The following is an 18,672-nucleotide window of genomic DNA, read 5'->3' as shown; positions in this document are numbered from 1 at the left end:
TTGCTGTGCGGTATGTATTTTCTTTCCTTCTTCTAATTTAACAATGCTAATTATCATTGGTATATATGGTATAAAAATGGCAGGTGTTACTCATGTTAAGTTTCTTTCGTGGGAATGGCCTTATAGCAGATGGAGTTACAGCATTTGTAGTGATCTTTCTTGGGATTGAAATTAATTGTGGATGATTTTATTGTTGTGGTTTACTTCTCTGTTCTGGTTTATTTTTTTATTTTTGTATTGTAGAGGTAAAAAATTCATTAATTTATGAGAAAAACGTTTAAACTTAACATTCTATTTAGTGAAGAAGCAAATTATTTATAGTAAAGTAATTATTTCGTCACAACAATAATTCACAGGTGATACAACAGAACATGTAGTACTTTTCTTGTTTAGAAGAAATGAAAATCGAAGACAATGTAATAATTGGGAGTTCTTTGCAAAAATCAGAATATATTATGAAATCAGGAGGTAGGCGTGGAGCAACCCCCAAAAATCCTCTCGGCGTTAAAGTTGACAGTTATGATGTAAGGTCGCTTACATCAAAAAAGTAAACTACAACTCTGCTTTTACAGTATTAGCATCGAACAGTATTGTTTGTTCGTTGTGTTGTCATACTGATTTTAATGAGTTAGGCAGTTACAATTTCAAAGCAAAGTAAAAATGTAATTACCGGTGCACTGATATAAAATGTCCAATTTAATAATGCATAAACAATCAATAATGAAGTCAAAAAGGGAGAGGTAGTGTTACAGCGACTCATGAATGCTAAATTCTTGTCATCGTTCAATCAAATTATACACAAATCTAAATTAGGCAGAAACAATAACTTATAAGAAAGCAGAAAATTAAATAAATTAATTTTCAAACAAGTTTGCACCATTTCTTTTTAATAATCATGCACACCAACCTTGAGATAAGTATACATGTAAATACCTGTTCAGTTTGAGGGTCGGCTTATACATGAGTATATACGGTAAGCAATTATATCGCAAACAATTGAAGGATAAAGCTTCCTGATTTGATTATTAGCAAGATTTCGACAGCTTATTAAAACAGATGGAACCTAATAAAACATGATAAACAATAAAGCCAATTAAGGGATCATGTGAACAATAGGTACTATTTCTTTATATATCAAATATGATTTGAAACCGGATATCAATCTCACCCTAAATATGCACTGCCTTGTTCAAGACCACTATATAAATTAATCTACCCCAACCCCACCCGTCTGTTAGTATAAACAATGTCCCTTGAGATAACTATTTTACCAATTATTTGGTACATTACATTACAACGGTCTAATCGTAAGAATAGCTAGACATAACTTCTACCGATCATTAAAGCATTATCCTTTGCTTGATTTAACTGTGTATCTTTCATGACAGGGAACAATTATACAGGAAAGAAGTAGTACATACGTTATCATCTGATGACAACTTTTTGTGCCAGTGCCCGTACTCAGACAAAACATATGACCCTACTACTTAGACCAAACTAAATTGGTCACAGTACATGACTTTCCATTTATGAAGTGACGAAAGACAAGCATCGAAACAGGAAAATTTACCAACAGCAATAACGAACATCACTTACCTCATCTGGGGCCTCCCATGTAACTCTTGAATTTACTTCCCAGTTAGCCATTTTGATTACGCTAAATTGTAAACGCTAACATTTGAACTTGCGACTGAAAGGGTGCTGGTTCGAATCCAATCATGAATCAGCCTCGGTAGAATATCTTGGTGTGTCCTTGTGTGCAATTCTTTACTCCAATTGTTTCAAGACTAAATACCCGACTTGGGCTGATATGACGGAAAACACAAATACCTCAAGTTTTAGCTGTTGTTATTTGGCGCGCTCGATTGGTTAATTCTGAGTTGAATTCTAATCTCTGCTACTCAAACCTAAAATCATATGTAATACAAACCACAGACACATACTAACGCTGGCATAGGTTTAAGCGTCACGTCATTTTCGTGCTAACTGGCAATTTGTCAGATATTAAAGCGTAATGTCCACGCGCAGTAAATCTTGTCAGACACTGTGGGCAAAAAAAAAAAAATGGACAGTTTTTGTCCACAAATTGTATGTATTACGAAACTCATATAAACATTTTTTTTTTAAAAATAGCAACAGAAATTTTTGCACCCCAGGCCCAAGATTTATACATTCATTATCATATCCAAAGGTCATTTTCCATACCAAATGATATTCACAGGACAGGTGCAAACCCTGTTCCTTTGTCAAGAAAAAAAATATTGTGTATTCTAAACAGACTGATATAATTCAAAGGAGTTGCCATCATTGTGGTTTCTTTTTTTTTTTTTGGTTTTTTTTTTTGTTGGTTTTTTGTTTCCTTCAAATATTATACTTGCGATTAACTTACATGTCACTGCTATGGGAGGCTAGTTCTGCTTCCAAGCGTACTCACAGTAAATCATTCTCTATATGCGATGAAGTTTCATTCCGACTTGTACATGCCTAACACTAATTTTAACAACACGATCCTCAAACAAATGCGCCATAAATATATACATGTATTTGTTAAACAATAATAGCTGAAAATGTCACATGATACCTTGTTGATAAATTTGACAGTGACCTATTTATAAAACTATCCTCTGCTGCCTGTGCACTGAATGCTTGCACCAACCCTAATAGCGAGAGTCTCCTCAACCAGTGTGGGAGCAGAGAAGTTTTGGGGCGGACCCGAACTTCTCACTTCTGCTCAGGCACGGCCGTAGGGTATGGCGAACGAGGCCACCGCATTGGGCCCCGCGCTTTCAGGCAATGCTTTTTTTTTCTGTTGTTGTTGGGGTTTTTTTTTGCTTGGGGCCCCGCGCTCATCGCTTGCTGCTTTGGGCCCCGCATGCTGCCTAGGGCCCCGCACATCCTAGGGCCGAGTCTGACTTTGCTAGCATCAATTGATGACGCGTTTTCATGCAGCCTGTCGTAAATCACAAGTGTTAGGTTCAATTACATTTATTTTTTGTTTCATGGTAACATGGGTTACATGTGTCTCTCTCTGTCTCTCTCTCTCTCTCTCTCTCTCTCTCTCTCTCTCGTGACATGTATTGAACGTTTTCGTTACCCAGCCCCTAAGAAAGACTGGCCATCGCCTCCCACCCTGTGTTGTCTTGTACCAACCGCCACCACCTTGGGGGCTGATGACCTTTAAAAACATGGAGGAAAGTCTAAGACGACTTTGCATTTGTATACATTTTACCACCATATTATTAATTTAAATAAATACATATGTATCTTTGAAATTATATTTATTTATAAAAGTAGGCACGCATGGATAACGCTTGGAAATAGAGGGGCGTGTGTGTAAAATTGTTTTCGTACGTGCTACCTTTGTCATGTTGCGAAGGTTAGAAGAGGATGTATATTTCTCCCATGTTGGAAATGCTGGGCTGGTACCAGAGCCGATCAGTGCATTCATTTATTTATTTATTTCGAGGTGGCGTGCTGGGGGTAACAACATGTCAGAACAGCTAAAGAGAGAGAAAGCAAGAAAGCTGTTTACTACTGTGCTTTGTGAACTGATGACATACAATACAAATTTTATTTAGAAATCATGTATGTTAAAGGATACTCATAAGCTAATGTCATATAACACATCTTCTTCTATTTAGAGATTATGTGAGGTAAAGTATATATGTTGAGTTAAATTTGACTTTATTTTGAGTGAGCAGATACCACAAAGCGAATGCAATGCGTTGGTTGGAGTATATTCCAACATATCTCTTAAAGATGGTGAGCGCAAGTTCCAACAACACGTGAAAAGCGAATTTCACAACCAGAGCCATAATTTTTCAAGATACTGATTTGCCCAGCTTCAGAGGCGTATTCTAGCACCTCGCTTAATCAGAAGGCGATCGGCAAGGTAGAGTTAATGCGGTTGTGAAAGACATCGTGCCTCTGTACATGAAACACCAATCTGATTTAATTAAGATCTCCACTGTCCTACAGAATGACAGTGGAGGTCTGATTTTAACCAGATTTCCTGAAACGCATGAGCTTGAGGCAGACGCCTTGGCATTTCTCAATGTTTTGGTTTCAAGGGTACACGATATCCGCTTGAGGGAACCCATGAGGTTTGAATTATAGCATCGTCATAAAGACGCAGCAGGAGAAATTCGTGACAGGCCAGCAAACAATCTATGATAAATAAGCAGAATTTAATACCATTAACATTGCGGCCTATTTTTGAAGTGAACAATCTATCGCGCTGAGTAGCGATGAGATCGAGCAGATGATTGTCCAAGCTAATACCATCATAACCAGGCTTATCGAAAATAAGTGCGCCATGGGTATGGACTGGTATTTGCCCGCTGAAAAACGCTTGACATCCGTATGTCGCGGTTCCGCTAGTTTCAAGAACAGAACAAAATTTAGCGCAAAATATATACCACAGCAGTTTGTTATTAATGTTGAATTAATCGCTGTTTTCGATGGGCTATGCTATGAGCTCTTTACCCAGCTAGTGATGACGTTGACCGGCCAGAGATTATTCCAAGCATCTGGCTAAGCTTAATTTTACATTAATTTACCTTCGTGTCAAGGTTAGCGATATTTCCTCTACCCGCTACATAGCAGCGAGGATGTCCGACCATATGCTATCGAAAATTTAAATGCCGTATTAAGACTGCTGCTGAAGAATCAAAACTTCGCAGCGAGTTTTCGTTAGGTGTCTAGAACCACCGTTGCTAGATACATTCTCCATATATAATCTATAAATACTTTGATGCACACAACATTCTGTTTTAAGGTCCCGTCAACAATCCAGATTTTTAAAAAAATGAGTGCAGAAAATTGTTTACCAGGAATCATGTGGCTTTTGCTATATTGTCGTACACTGTTTTGGATTATTTGATACGCCAGTTAATGAGACTGTCGCCACTTTTATCCAAAGCCTCGAACGAGAGCTAGAAGAGATCATGGAGGTACTCCGAAATCCCGCGGTGATATCGTAAAGTGAAGATGATGATAAGGTTTTTAAGAACGCCAATAACTGCCACGTCTGAGGTAAGAGACTTGACCACGACCACGTGGCAGACCACTGCCAGACTACTAGGAAAAAACGTGGAGCCGACCATCAAGTATGCACTCTTAATCTAAGCATATACCCGGAAAAATAATGGTTCCTGTTGAGATTCATAATCTGTGTGGCTATGGTGGTCACCTCATCATGTAGACCACCTGACCAGCATCGACGAATAGGTAAGCTTCTTTCCACGCAAAATAGAAAAATACATGACGTTTTCACCAGGACAGTTCCAATTTGTTGACTTTTTATGAACAGGAGCGTACAGAAGCGATTCGTGACAAGGCGGGGTACACCGCTGTAACATGCTACGACTCTGTGATCATAAACTAAGTAACAGGAATGAGTGAAAACTATAAAGTGTTTTAAAATTCAAAAAAGAATTTATTTCCATAGGATACAAAGTGAACATTTAAAAGAACTTACAGTATTGTGGATTAAATTACAAATAGTCGTACAGTTCTATCACAAAGTCTAAATGAATAGAGTTCGAAGTGAATTCCAATGGTATTCCAAATAAATTCCGATATAGAATGCGTTGATGTGTCTGTAGTCCAAAATGTGATTTTGTGCCAATGGCTTGGAATGTGATGACGTGTTAACAGTCTTTTAATGTGTCTCAATAATATAATCCAAAATGTCTTTGTCTCTTTTCACTATAGTTCCAAATTAATGTTTTTGTCCAAGAATATTAATGAGCACTTTGTATTCAAGGTAATAATAATTTGAATAAATACATAGACCCAAATTAGGAACTGAGCATAACAATAAGATGACTCTGCTTCAGATGTTAAGGCAAGAATGAATAATCTTAATATGGACAAGTTTATATTCTCCTCTCCTTGACCGAGGTCGCAATTACCATTTTCTGGAAATACTATGCCAGCTTAATGCGAAGTTTACTATCTGGAAGCTTTTACGGTCAGAATCAAGACTATATCTTTAACTCAAACTGAAATAAACATGTTTACGGTTAATAATGATTTAAATATTTAATCCACAATCTTGGAACAAATATTAGGTATGTAATATGTGATTACAAAAAAAATGTCACTGGTAAGGTACACCATTAACTTGATTTTGAGCAAAGGTCAAGTACAAAAAAAACCGATATACATAACATAATAATCATAGAGAAGTGTCAAAAAACAATACAAAATTAATTATACATAGCAAACAGCAGAGCACATCCATTAACGTCTACTTCGCAAGAGCGTCTACCTATACGAACATGACCATCTGAAAGCGATTTGAAGACGACTTCTACTGATAAGAGTTCTTCTACAGCCATCTCAGTAATACATGCATAACGCAAGAAAACTAATTATTGAGCATGTCTAGAGCGTGTGGAAGACGTGTGACTGCAAAACACGGGCGACTATCACAGCCTCTAAATAAAGACTGACGTGCTTCTGCTAGTGAACGTATGTGACACATCACTCCAACACAGTGCCTTTGACACAGCTTACCATTATATTTCGCTAGGTGGCACCTTGGGTGCCCATCTGAAGAATACTGGCGTTAAGCTTGAGTTTCAGACAGACAGTGACATACTTTATTGAGAAAGGAATTTGAGGTGGCACTTGTATGGTGAACCGACGTCATGCAAAAGCTTTCAATTTCATGTGTTCATCTTGTAAATGACAGTGATAATAAAAAGTGAAACAGACACAATCCATATTATTTGGTCTTGATGCAAAATGTGCCAACTGGTGGCTTTATGTGGACGGGTCTACCAGAGCTTGTGAAGATCACTGCTGTCTCGCTTGATTCACCAACGTGCTTTTTTGTTAAAGCAGACAAAGTACAGAACAAAAGTTACATCGTCCGATCTATACTGGGTTGGCGATTCTTGAACCGATGACGCTGTTGTTGTACAGCATTTAGGCCAGATAGGAAGACAAAGTGGTCCTGCTATACACAGAAAACGACACTCGGCTCCTGTATATTGAGACCGTCGACGATTTTTGCGACATGGGTAAAGAGGCTAACTTCTAGAATATGAGGGAATACTAACATGATCATCCAGTACACAGAATGGCCAACAACAAGGTCAAAAACAAGTTTAAAGATCAATGCGCCGGCCAGCCAATTACAGAGCTCGTCGAACTACACCCCAAGATATACGCTATTTGTTTTACGATGCAACCAGAGATTTTAAGGCATTGCGCAGACGGTAATAAACCTCGACATCTGGCACTTCGTCTACACGGAGTGCCTCCAATAGAAAACATTCTCCACATACAGTGGCCGTCATAAACAAGTGGAGCACCCCAGACATCACAAGAACGAGAATAAAATGTTTACATATGGTCACTACCTCACAACAAACTCTTTTACATCGTGGAACAATACAGTGGGTAAGAGTACCAGTAGGTGGTGACTCAGTATCATCAGACACAATCTCTAACTCATTGCTAAGTTTCTGCGCGAAGAACCCATGTTAATAAGATGGTATTTAGATGTCTGCAATATAATATTAAACCAACCAGCTGGGGTGAACACACTGAGCACCAATACAGGGACGATAGCACGGCATTTTTCATCATCCAGCTTTCCTGGCGCATATAAGTTATCTGGATGTTTCAGTCCAGAAGTTTGTATTAAACTGTCATTAATAGCTTCTTACCTGTGAGCCGTGGTACCCCGCCATTTAGTGCCATAAAACAGCGACAGCCGTCGCATCTACTAGGTGCTGAGCTTTGGCGGTGCTGTGGTTGCTGCAAGTATGCTTGACGTTTCTCTTCACCGTATGATGCACAAACAGCCGCTCGGCGTGAATACTGCTGAACTGCTCATAATGCTTTGTACACGGTGGATTCTTCACTCCGCCTTAACTGTATATTGTGCTTTGCTAGCATTTCTACACAAGGCCCCTAAACATCCGGCCTGCCGGGGTCAATCGTCATCAGTTTGGGACACATTTGAGACTCTGGTTAGTAGATATTTCCTAAATGTTGGCAGCATTGTAGGTCTCGTTTGTAGTGAGGGAATAAGCATTCTTGTAACGACTGCGAACATCAACCACTGCCAAGGTACATGTATTGTGCCTGCCGCATCCAACGGTTTGGGTTTTCGTACGGTAAAATAAGAGGTCTGCCTGGTAAACTTTGTTTCGAGATGAAAATCAAATTTAGACTGTTGGATTTAGCACGATGCTGCCAGGTAAATCATAAACCTGACCTGCTTCTTGAACCACTCGATGTTGTCCGTTTTTGCGGCTCGTACCAATATTTGAATAGCAGCCACGCCCATCCAGTAAAAGTGAAGGCTGCATTATATTGACGCGATTCCAGTATATGTCGCGTTTTATCGTTCCCACTGTTTGTCGTTTCCGCAGTTAAAGCTGGGTATAAATATATAAATAATCTTCTTCAAGTTGTGTGCTTGACAGCTATAAATATTTTTTTATGTAACATAGCCGACGCCGGCGTGACCCTTGACAGGATATATCATATCGTATTTTTACTATTTGGTCTAGGACGTGTAAAATGTCAGAATTTTTTGGACTCATCGCAAATCCTGATTGCGCTGCCGTCGTCCGTGTCCCCCCTCGTTGCCACGGTTCCATCTGTAACTTCGTATTAATCGAGCGGAGGGACACAGCCATGTTGATGATCAATCCGGGCACCCTGTTCTGCAGACAGCCGTCGTTGAGATAATTTTGATTTAAGGCTTCTGTTGATTTTGGGCCTTACAGCTTTATACCTTGAAAAGTAATCTCGTGGCATTTGCGTTACTCGTCGGCCACATCTACTTTTAATGCATTGTAAAGAGTGCTTTCTCCGGTAAATGCGGCGGCGCTAAAATTACTCGCCCAACATCGGCTACTTTGATTCTTAACAACGGTTTGGCAATCACCGTGTATCCAGCCTCAAGACTGTTGAGTACTGTTCCATAGTAAATTAGATTTCCGATCACGTTGGTTCACGTTGGTGAATTGTGGTGTAGCATAACTATTTGAGCTGTTTAGCACACATGAGTAGCGAATGGGGCCAACCTAGGGTCTATGGGAATTAGCATTAAAAACACCCCTGGGCCACTCTAGGGTCTATGTAAATTTAACATGGACAAAACCTCTGGGCCACTCTAGGGTCTATGGGAATTAACATGGACAAAAATCTTGGGCTGGCCTAGGGTCTATGTAAATTTAACATTAATCACTCTAGGCCACTCTAGGGTCTATTGGAATTAACATGGACAAAAATCTTGGGCTGGTCCAGGGTCTATGTAAATTTAACATTAATCACCCTGGGCCTGTCTAGGGACTAGGGGAAATGGAACAGGGTCGGGACCCTATTTTAATATGGTTCCCGACCTGATGGGTCTCTATTTTTTTTTTTTTTTTGGAACAAAAAAAATAATAAAAAAATGGGCTAGGCAATTGAAAGTCTATCTCTTTTCGAGAGATGTGGGTGGCCCTGAAAAGGGCCTTTGGCTTTATATATGCCTTTAACATAAAGGGCATCTGTGACTTCTTCTTGTCCTTAGGCTTCGTCTCACTCTAGGACCGTAAATCAGGACTCTTTTGAGGCATCCTTGCCTCTCCACGTAAATCCTACGTATCCATAGGTTGCTGGCGGTCCTATGGACAACTGTCCATTCGGATCGGACATACATCAGTATGTCCGTCCTGAACATCATTGCTGACACAAGGGTGGAAGATTCAACGTCAGTCCACATGCTGAGGCAACGAGAACAGGTAAATCAATGCAGTGAACTGCGCTTATTTATAGGTAGAGGAAGGATTGAAACGGATTGAGTTCATTGACCAATCCAAACACGCGTTACAAAATTCAGTCAGCTCGCATCCAATCCGAAGAGAACAGTCTGTGACGTCACGTGGTCTATATAGATTAGCTAGCGCCTGTGCGCAGTCAATTCATGCAACAGTTATTCAACATGACGGAAACTCAGAAAACGATTCATTGGGGTGTACCAGCAGTGGAGACCACCCAAGGGAACCCGGACTTACTTTCAGAAGAGGTAAATTGGGATTTTGTGGATTTTCTTACCTCGCAAGAATTTGTTCCGGAACCTTCGTCTCCTTCATTACCGCACATGGAGAATTTAAGACAGAGACAGGAAGAAGAATTGGAAAAATTTATACAACAGCAAAAGGAAGCGGAACAAGCTTTTCTCCTACAGCAGCAACAGCAAGAAGAAGAGGTAAGAAAAAAAACAACAACAACAAGAATCAGCAGCAGCAAAGAAACAAGGGTGTGAAAATCAAACGGTCACGGTATTGTTAGACATTTTAGCGGAGTTAAGAAGTCTGAAACAAATGTATCAGACTTCTTTATTACGACCGAAGAGAATACGACCTTCCCGAGCTAAACTCTCCAACCCTGTGACTAAGCCTACCGTGCCACCCTTAGTGATTTCAACCAAATCAACATCATCATCAACAGTACGCAGTCCAGAAGTAGGCCTTGGCCGTGGCAAAGGCTTAAGGCATTTAAAGTTGATTGCTTAAACTCACCCCTACACCAAAAAGGCCCTTTTCAGGGATACCTACGTCTCTCGAAAAGAGATAGACTTTCAATTGCCAACGTCCATTCAAACTAAAAAAAACCCCCAAAAATCAACCCATTTTACCCTATAGTATGTGTATGAGTGTGTGAGTGTACGTTCTTATTTTAAAATCAAAACTCAAAGACACTTACCTTTTTATACCTAATTTATTCTTTTATAAATATTTACAATCCAATTCACAATTCACAATTCTCAACAGAACACTTTAAAAAGTTCGTACACTCCTTCTGTCTCATTGTTTAGTCTCTCTGTTTTTTAAATTTCTTCACCGTCATATTCTTTTCCTCCTCTTCCTCCTCACTTTCTTCCCTTCTTCGTTTCTTCTCCTGTTTCTTTTTCTTTACCTGGCTAATTTCTTCCTCTGAAGAATCCCTCTCTTCTTCTGAAGAATCCCTCTTTTCTTCTGACTCCTCTTGTTTCTTTCTTGGGCAATCTGGAGACCAATGTCCTTTTTCTTGACAATAATAACAGGTATCTTGACTTTTGTCTTTTCTAGCCTATTTTTTTTTTTTTGACGGTCTGGACAATCTGAAGACCAATGCCCTTTCTTCTAACAGATATAGCAAGTATCTTGACTTTTATCTCGAAAGGAAGGAGAGTAGTCCGTGGGCTGGTCTGAAGAGAATTTTCTAACGACCCCTCGCAAAGCTCTGATGAAATGTTCAATTTGTGTAGTCTCTTCCATCGTTGTGCTCGGTTTGAGAGTGAAATGAATAGTGAAAGGACAAGACACATACACTTTTATATACGCTGGTCTGCCAGGACTATAAATTAGTCCATGGTGTTTTAACTTTAGTCATTTGACATTTTGCTATCAAGATGAAACGATCCAATTCATTTGAGAAGAAAGAAGAAGAAAGTAAGAGGCAGAAACGTGATCTATCGCCTCGTACCAGGGCTGAAGTCTTGCCACAAATTCATGCCAGTGATTTTGAAGAGGACATGAGTGAACCAGAATCCGAACCCTCTAAACAAAGTTCACCACCCTTAGTCAAACCTGAAAAGTACTATTCCATTCAAGAGACGGAAAAGCGCTCCTCTAGAAAATTTAGAACCACGGCTTACACCTACACAGTGAAGTTTAAAGATTTCAAGTCCGACGTACCGTTGGAGAAAGCAGAAGGGTTCATCACCGGGGTGTGGGGTTCTTTGCTTACCACACTCAACCGACAATGTCAACCCAAAGAAGACGATCGTTTGAGACTTTCCATACAACACGACAGTTTGAAATCCCCTGTTTGGATCGAGTTTAGCACCCCTGCAGAATTGACTGCTTCCAAAGTCATGGACAAGATTCAACACGTACAACAATCCAATGACCAGTTTGACATCACCGATCGAAAAGCCACACTGGACATGACCCACGTCTCTCCTCCCCAAGGGACTGGACGCAAAAAGATGTTATTGGTGGACGAGCTTCACAGCACCAAAACAAGTCTCGTCCGAATTCACAACCCTCAAGACCAGATGTGTTTTGCCAGGGCTATTGTGGTGGGACGAACCTATGCCAACAAAAACGACACGGTAGAATGGAAAAGAGACTGGGAGAACATTCGACAATCGGACCGAGCCAAACAACGAAGTGAAGCAGAACTCCTGTTACAACAAGCCGGCCTGTCCAAAGACACACCCTGTGGCATTCCTGAGATGCAAACATTGCAAGATATTTTAGCTCCACGCTACACCTTGAAAGTACACCCTCAAGAAATGCGTGGGCCTCTGTTGTTTCGAGGGAAACACTTTAAGGATGGAAAATACATTCATGTCTATCATCACGATGACCATTTCGATACCATTACCACCATCACCGGATTCCTGGGATACAGATATTACTGTGAAAAATGTGACTATGGCTATAACAATCGAGAGCAACACAAGCATTGTGGCTCGAAATGCTCAGGATGTTTGGCCTCTCCACCCTGTCTGAGCGAAGGGCAAGAACCAGTGCATTGTTCAACTTGTCAGCGCTCGTTTGTCAGCCCTGCCTGTTACCAACAACATTTGAAGGCGCAAGGTTCACAGAAGAAATGTGCTTGTCAACTCCTGAGATTGTGCCCTACGTGTGGCCAAGGCATACGTTCCAATAGTGCCAAGGCACACGTATGTTCAGGAAAGAAAAAATGTCACATTTGTCACCAAATCGTGTACTTGGAACATCAATGCTACGTGCAAAAATACCAATTCCAACCAGAGAAAGAGGATGGACACAAGAAGAAAGGCAATTTCATCTTTTTCGATTTCGAATGCATGCAAGAGACCGGTATTCACATTCCTAATTTCTGCTTGGCTCATCATGCGTGCGAAAAGTGCATTCAAGAACCTATCTTGAGTTATTGCCCTCACTGCAGTAAGATTCCTGGAGGACGTGAAAAATTCTTTCGAGGGCCGAACACGCTAGCCGATTTCGCCCGATGGGTCTTAGACCCCATCGACAAGACGTGGAGCCAAGAGGACATCAAACGTTACGGAGATTGTCATCGCCATGCCACAGTGATGGCTCACAATTTCTCCGGATACGATGGACAGTTTCTTTTGAGGTACTATACGGAACAAGGCACCGAACGTCCTAAAGTCACTTTGAACGGAGCCAAAATCATTTTCATGCAAGTGGGACAAGCACAGTTTAAAGATTCGATGAGTTACTTGGCCATGCCTTTGAGTCGAATGCCTAAAACGTTTGGAATGACAGAAATGGCTAAAGGGTACTTTCCACACTTTTTCAATACGGAAGTCAACCAACACGCCGTTCTACACCATTTGCCTCAGGCTCACTATTACGACCCCGACAGCATGCGTACCGAACAACGAGAAGCTTTCTACGCTTGGTACCAGGCTCATGCCTCGGACCTTTTCGACTTTCAGGAAGAAATGCTAAAGTATTGTCGTTCCGATGTGGACATTTTACGGCGTTGCTGTGGAAAATTTCGAGAACTGTTCATGGAACACGGAGGGGTCGATCCTTTGAAAGAAGCTTGCACCATTGCCAAAGCGTGTTCCTTAGTGTACCGGCAACGATTCATGCCTGAAAACACCGTAGCTGTCATCAGTCCTCAAACGACCAACTATGTCAAACGTCAATACTCGGTCAAAGCTCTACGCTGGTTATATTATTTGTGCGACAAGGAAGACAAATGGATTCAGCATGCCCGCAACGGAGGGGGCGAAAAGACCATCGGAACGCATTCGGTCGATGGCTGGGACTTAGAAAACCCCAAGATCGTGTACGAGTTTAACGGTTGCTTATTTCACGGAAGCCCCATCTGTCACCCTGATCGCGGCACTAAAAATCAGTTTTTACAACGAACCGTGGAAGACTTGTACCAGGCCACTTGTCAGCGACGCCTAAAGTTAGAACAGGAAGGATACCAAGTGGTGGAAATGTTGGAAAACGAGTACGATCACCGTTTGAAAACCGATCCCGAGTTTAAACGCCTCGTGGAAAGTTACCAGTTCATGGACCCCCTGAACCCGAGGGATAGTTTGTACGGAGGAAGGACCAATGCCACCTGTTTGCTGTACCAAGCCGACGAAGAGAAAGGAGAAGAAATCAAATACTTGGACGTGTGTTCGCTGTATCCCTACGTATGCAAATATTGTCGCTTTCCTGCAGGGCACCCACAATTGTTCACGGAACACATCGACCTGAAAAACATTTGACAATACGAAAGCTTGATCAAGCGCAAAGTTTTGCCTCCCAAGGACTTGTAACATCCCGTCTTACCTCACCATTGCCAAGGCAAACTGATGTTTCCTTTGTGCCGTACTTGTGCCGAAACGTGCAACCAAGATCAGCCTTGTCAGCACACCCAGGAAGAACGGGCTTTGACGGGAACCTGGGTCAGCGTAGAATTGTTCAAAGCTCTGGACATGGGATATCAACTGTTAGAAGTGTACGAAATTTGTCACTTTCCCAAGACACAACAATTCCACAAGGGTGACCCCACGCAGAAAGGCATTTTCGCCGACTACGTGGATGCCTTTTTGAAACTGAAACAAGAAGCCAGTGGCTATCCTTCCTGGTGTCACACTCCCGAAGACCAAAAGACATTCAAAGAGAAATAATGGGCACAAGGAGGCATTACTTTAGATCACATCGAGAAAAACGATGGCAGGCGGTCGTTTGCCAAAGTGATGTTAAATTGCTTGTGGGGTAAAACGGCACAACGTCCGTGTTTACCCAAGACGGAGTATTTGACAGACAAAACCAAATTCATGAAACACGAGGACGTCGTTCGCGAGGATTTGATCTTGGTCAATTACGAAGAAGATCTGGACTTTGTACAAGACGACCCCTTTGGAAATGTCATCATTGCGGCTTACGTGACAGCTCATGCTCGCTTAAAATTGTACGAAGCTTTAGAACTGTTAGGGGAACGTGTCCTGTACTTTGACACGGACAGTTGCATTTACATCCATCACCCGAGTCAACAGCACCCTGACATCGAAGGAGACCGTTTAGGAGCCTGGACAGACGAGCACGCCGATGACAAGATTCTAAGTTTCGCCAGTGGTGGTCCTAAAAATTACGGTTATGAATACCGGGACAAACAAGGAGAAGTGCACACGCAGTGCAAAGTGAAAGGATTGACTCTGAATTATCGTACCAGTCGAGTGGTCAACTTTGGGGTATTGAAAGAAGCCTTGCAGTCTAGAGAAGATGAACACTTTAAAGTGACCACCTGTCAGCCCAGCAAGATTGTACGTTTACCCACTCACCACATCGTCAGTCGACCCTTGGAAAAAGTCTATCAAATCGTGTACCAGAAGCGAGTGCGACTGCCCATCCACTTTACTTTGCCGTATGGACATGTTGATATAAAACATTGGTTGTAAGAGGATAACCACCCACCAGAAGGATGACTTCGCCACAGCAAGAATCGAGTGAGAAACCCGATGAGAACTCCAAGTTCAAACTCTACCATTTTCCGGTTTTCTTGCCTGACTATTGTGATTGTGCCCGTCGATTGGATACGTTTCAAGCATGGCCTACGGATAGGAAAGGATTACCTACTTCGCATGTTTTAGCTAGAACAGGATTTGTCTACTTGGGACCTGAGTCAGGATTGGGATACGAAGTACAGTGTTTCGGTTGCGGACTGAAGTTACGAATGGATCTATGTATCTATAAAGATTCAGCTTTTCTGGAACATACTCGATGGTCTCCGCACTGCCCTTACCTTTCTATGGTCTTTCCACCCATGACATTACGGTACAATGATGACGGTACCTTAGAAACGGCACCTTCCAAAACTAGACATAAAAATGGAACGATGTACAAGCTTGAGACTGCATTGCGACTAGTATAAAAAGGGGCTATGGTCAAGTTCGATAGTTCATTGTGAGTACCAAGACCAAGCGAACAAGATGAATACTTATAGAGAAACACAAAACAAGTTCAGACAGGTACACTTCAAGTGTGGGACTTCTGAAGTGGAATGCGATTGTGAGCCTTGCGATGGGAACGATGCTGTACGCTGTGACCTTAGCGATGCCGTAAAGCATCATGGGAACTTTGTTCTCACTACCCCTATCATGGAAAGTGATGCTGTGCGTGTCAAACCTGATGGATGCGAAAGCGATGTCCCTGGTCACCGTGGACACTTTACTGGGTTTCGTTTTAAATGTGGATGTCAACCTTCATGTCTACCCCCCTACGGATGTCATCCAGCCCTGAGCAAACTCCTGTCCATGTCACCCAACCCTCATCGAAACGAACCTGTGAAAGACGAATGTTCGTTTCCTGTGCGTTTGTCGGAATACTGCGACTTTGAAAATCGTCTTCAATCGTTCAAAGGAAAATGGCCTAATTATCTGGGAGGACCAACCCCCGAAGAATTAGCCAGAGCCGGATTGTTCTACTTGGGCGAAGGGGATAAAGTCAAGTGCTTCAGTTGCGGTGTGTCACTTCACCACTGGGAAACGCAAGATTCGGCCTACCTAGAACATGCTCGATGGTCACCGAATTGTCATTACTTACCCTTAGTGGGACCGAGACATTGAAGTAACTTACCATGTCGTTGACAAAGAAGAAACCAGACTGGTTAGGAGTCAAATGTTGGACATCACCGAGACCAGTATTTAAACTTCATTTTAAAAATGATATTGAATCCTTACCTAAAGAACTGCAAGAGAAGATTTACAAGGAAGTTTGGCAGGGACTTGCCAGAGTGAAATCTCAATGGGTAACTGTAGAACTTTTGTGTCGAGAAATTCATAAGAGGAAAGTGAAAAAAGTCAACCAGTGTGTTAGATTTCTTTGGGTCAAGTGTGCATTCGTCCTATTATATTACTCTTGACCGTTTACATCAAAAGAGTTCAATGAGATTCTTGGACGTTACCCTGAATGGCAGTGGCCAGAAATTACTCACTATGTGGATTACTTTTGCTCTAGGAGAAGATTGTGAATTGTACGGACTGACCTATTCATGGATACTTTGCAAGAGAACATTCGTGCTTTGCCTGTGGAGTAGAGAGAACGCATTTACCGAGAGCTGATCAAAATACAAGTCAAACGTAAAGAACAATTGCATCCGTTACGTCACCAGATCTTTAACCACTGGTACTATTGCTTCCGAAATAAAGAGACTATAAAATCAGGAATCCATGCCACGGCTTATGTCACAAGTGATTGAACTGATTCCATGGAAGGCACTCAATGACCATATTCAAACCGTGGATCATTGCCATCAATTATTACAAGAACTGTATCCATTCAATTTGGGTCGACAAGTGGTGTTTGTCTTAGCGACTTGTTTTCTGAGATTTCGTTTACCAGCCGATTCCTTGTGCACTCTTTACGAACAGTACTTACCACCCCAATGGCCTTAAATGGTCACGAAAGACTCCTTTTGCTCAAAGCCTTGCGTTTTCATCTGGATACTTCTCGACCTCTACGGGAAAAAAAGATTCGTCAACGTTTAGCTACCCAAGACGTGTATGACGATGTGTGTGTAGCTTGTGACTTACATCCCATTGGACAGATGTCCGTGACTGCAAAGAATGGGATTTTGAGGCTTGGACCCAAGAAGTGGCCCAGTATGCACGAGAGTTGTTCAAGGAAAAAAGTCACTTTTCAACCAGTGTTAGTGACGGTGCCAGAAGAACCCGTCACCCAGGACAGGACTGTCGTGGACATGCCTGAAAGACCCTTTCGGGAGGACACTTGTGTGACCTTACCCCCTATAGAACTGGTCAGAACATTACCCAAAACATGTTGTACGGACACTTGTTTCTATTCCACGTTGATGGTTATCATGTGCCTTTTATCGTTGTACTTAAGCCTTTGGCTTTTATGTATTTTTGTCTTTCGTCTTCATGTTTAAAACATTCAATAAACGTGTCCTGAAAAAAATATATAAACTCTTGTCTTGTCTGTTTTCGTGTCACAAGTGACATTCCTGACACTATGGCTACCTCTGCTGTCTCTGCTCCCTCTTCCTCTACTGTCAAAGTCATCGACGAACACTTAGATCGTGTCAGTTGGGAGGCTTTGTATCTTCGCCATCCCTTTAACATGCTCATTGCTGGACCTAGCGGTTCAGGCAAAACCGAATTCGTCAAACACTTGATCGAACATAAACATCATTTGATCGATCGAACACCTCAGCGCATCGTGTGGTCTTACAAACAGTGGCAATCGGCGTACAGCCTCTTGCGAGAAAGTCAAGGCGATTCCATCGTGTTTGTGGAAGGCATTCCTAAAGAAGACGACAGCATCGTCTCTGACTCCCGTCAAACCCATTTGGTCATTTTCGACGACATGTTAGGAGAAGACGAAGAAGAAATTAAACTGTGATTTACGCGCAAAGGGCATCATCGTAATGCCAGTGTCGTTTACATCACTGAAAATTTGATTCAACAAAGTAAAGCCCATCGCAACATCAGTCTCAATACGCATTACGTGGTCTTGTTTAAAAGCCCTCGAGATAAATCGCAAGTGCAAGTCTTAGCCAAACAGTTAGGAACGCCTTGGCTGACTCAGGCGTACGACGATGCCACTCAAACTCCACACGCCTATTTACTCGTTGATTTGAAACCTACGACCCCCGAGGATTTGCGATTTCGTACCCACTTGTTTCACCACT

The 18,672-nt window shown here is 41.8% G+C and overlaps 1 protein-coding gene across 3 annotated transcripts in view; it reads right to left on the bottom strand.

Moving 5' to 3' along the window:
- Positions 1 to 1,856, bottom strand: part of LOC149773188 (baculoviral IAP repeat-containing protein 8-like) — a 50,437-nt gene extending 48,581 nt beyond the window's left edge. For all 3 annotated transcript variants that reach the window (XM_089946693.1, XM_089946694.1, XM_089946695.1), the window contains exon 1: positions 1,597 to 1,856. In XM_089946693.1, the coding sequence (XP_089802819.1) occupies positions 1,597 to 1,647 (51 nt within the window). In that variant the 5' untranslated portion in view covers positions 1,648 to 1,856. The remainder of the gene's footprint in view (positions 1 to 1,596) is intronic.
- Positions 1,857 to 18,672: the final 16,816 nt, after the last annotated feature.

The sequence above is a fragment of the Sinohyriopsis cumingii genome, unplaced genomic scaffold (genome assembly GCF_028554795.1).
Source record: "Sinohyriopsis cumingii isolate HCF-2022 unplaced genomic scaffold, ASM2855479v2 utg000837l, whole genome shotgun sequence".
Taxonomy (NCBI): Eukaryota; Metazoa; Mollusca; class Bivalvia; order Unionida; family Unionidae; genus Sinohyriopsis; species Sinohyriopsis cumingii.
Note: the sequence above shows the minus strand (reverse complement) of the source record. Positions and strands in the feature narration are given on the sequence as shown.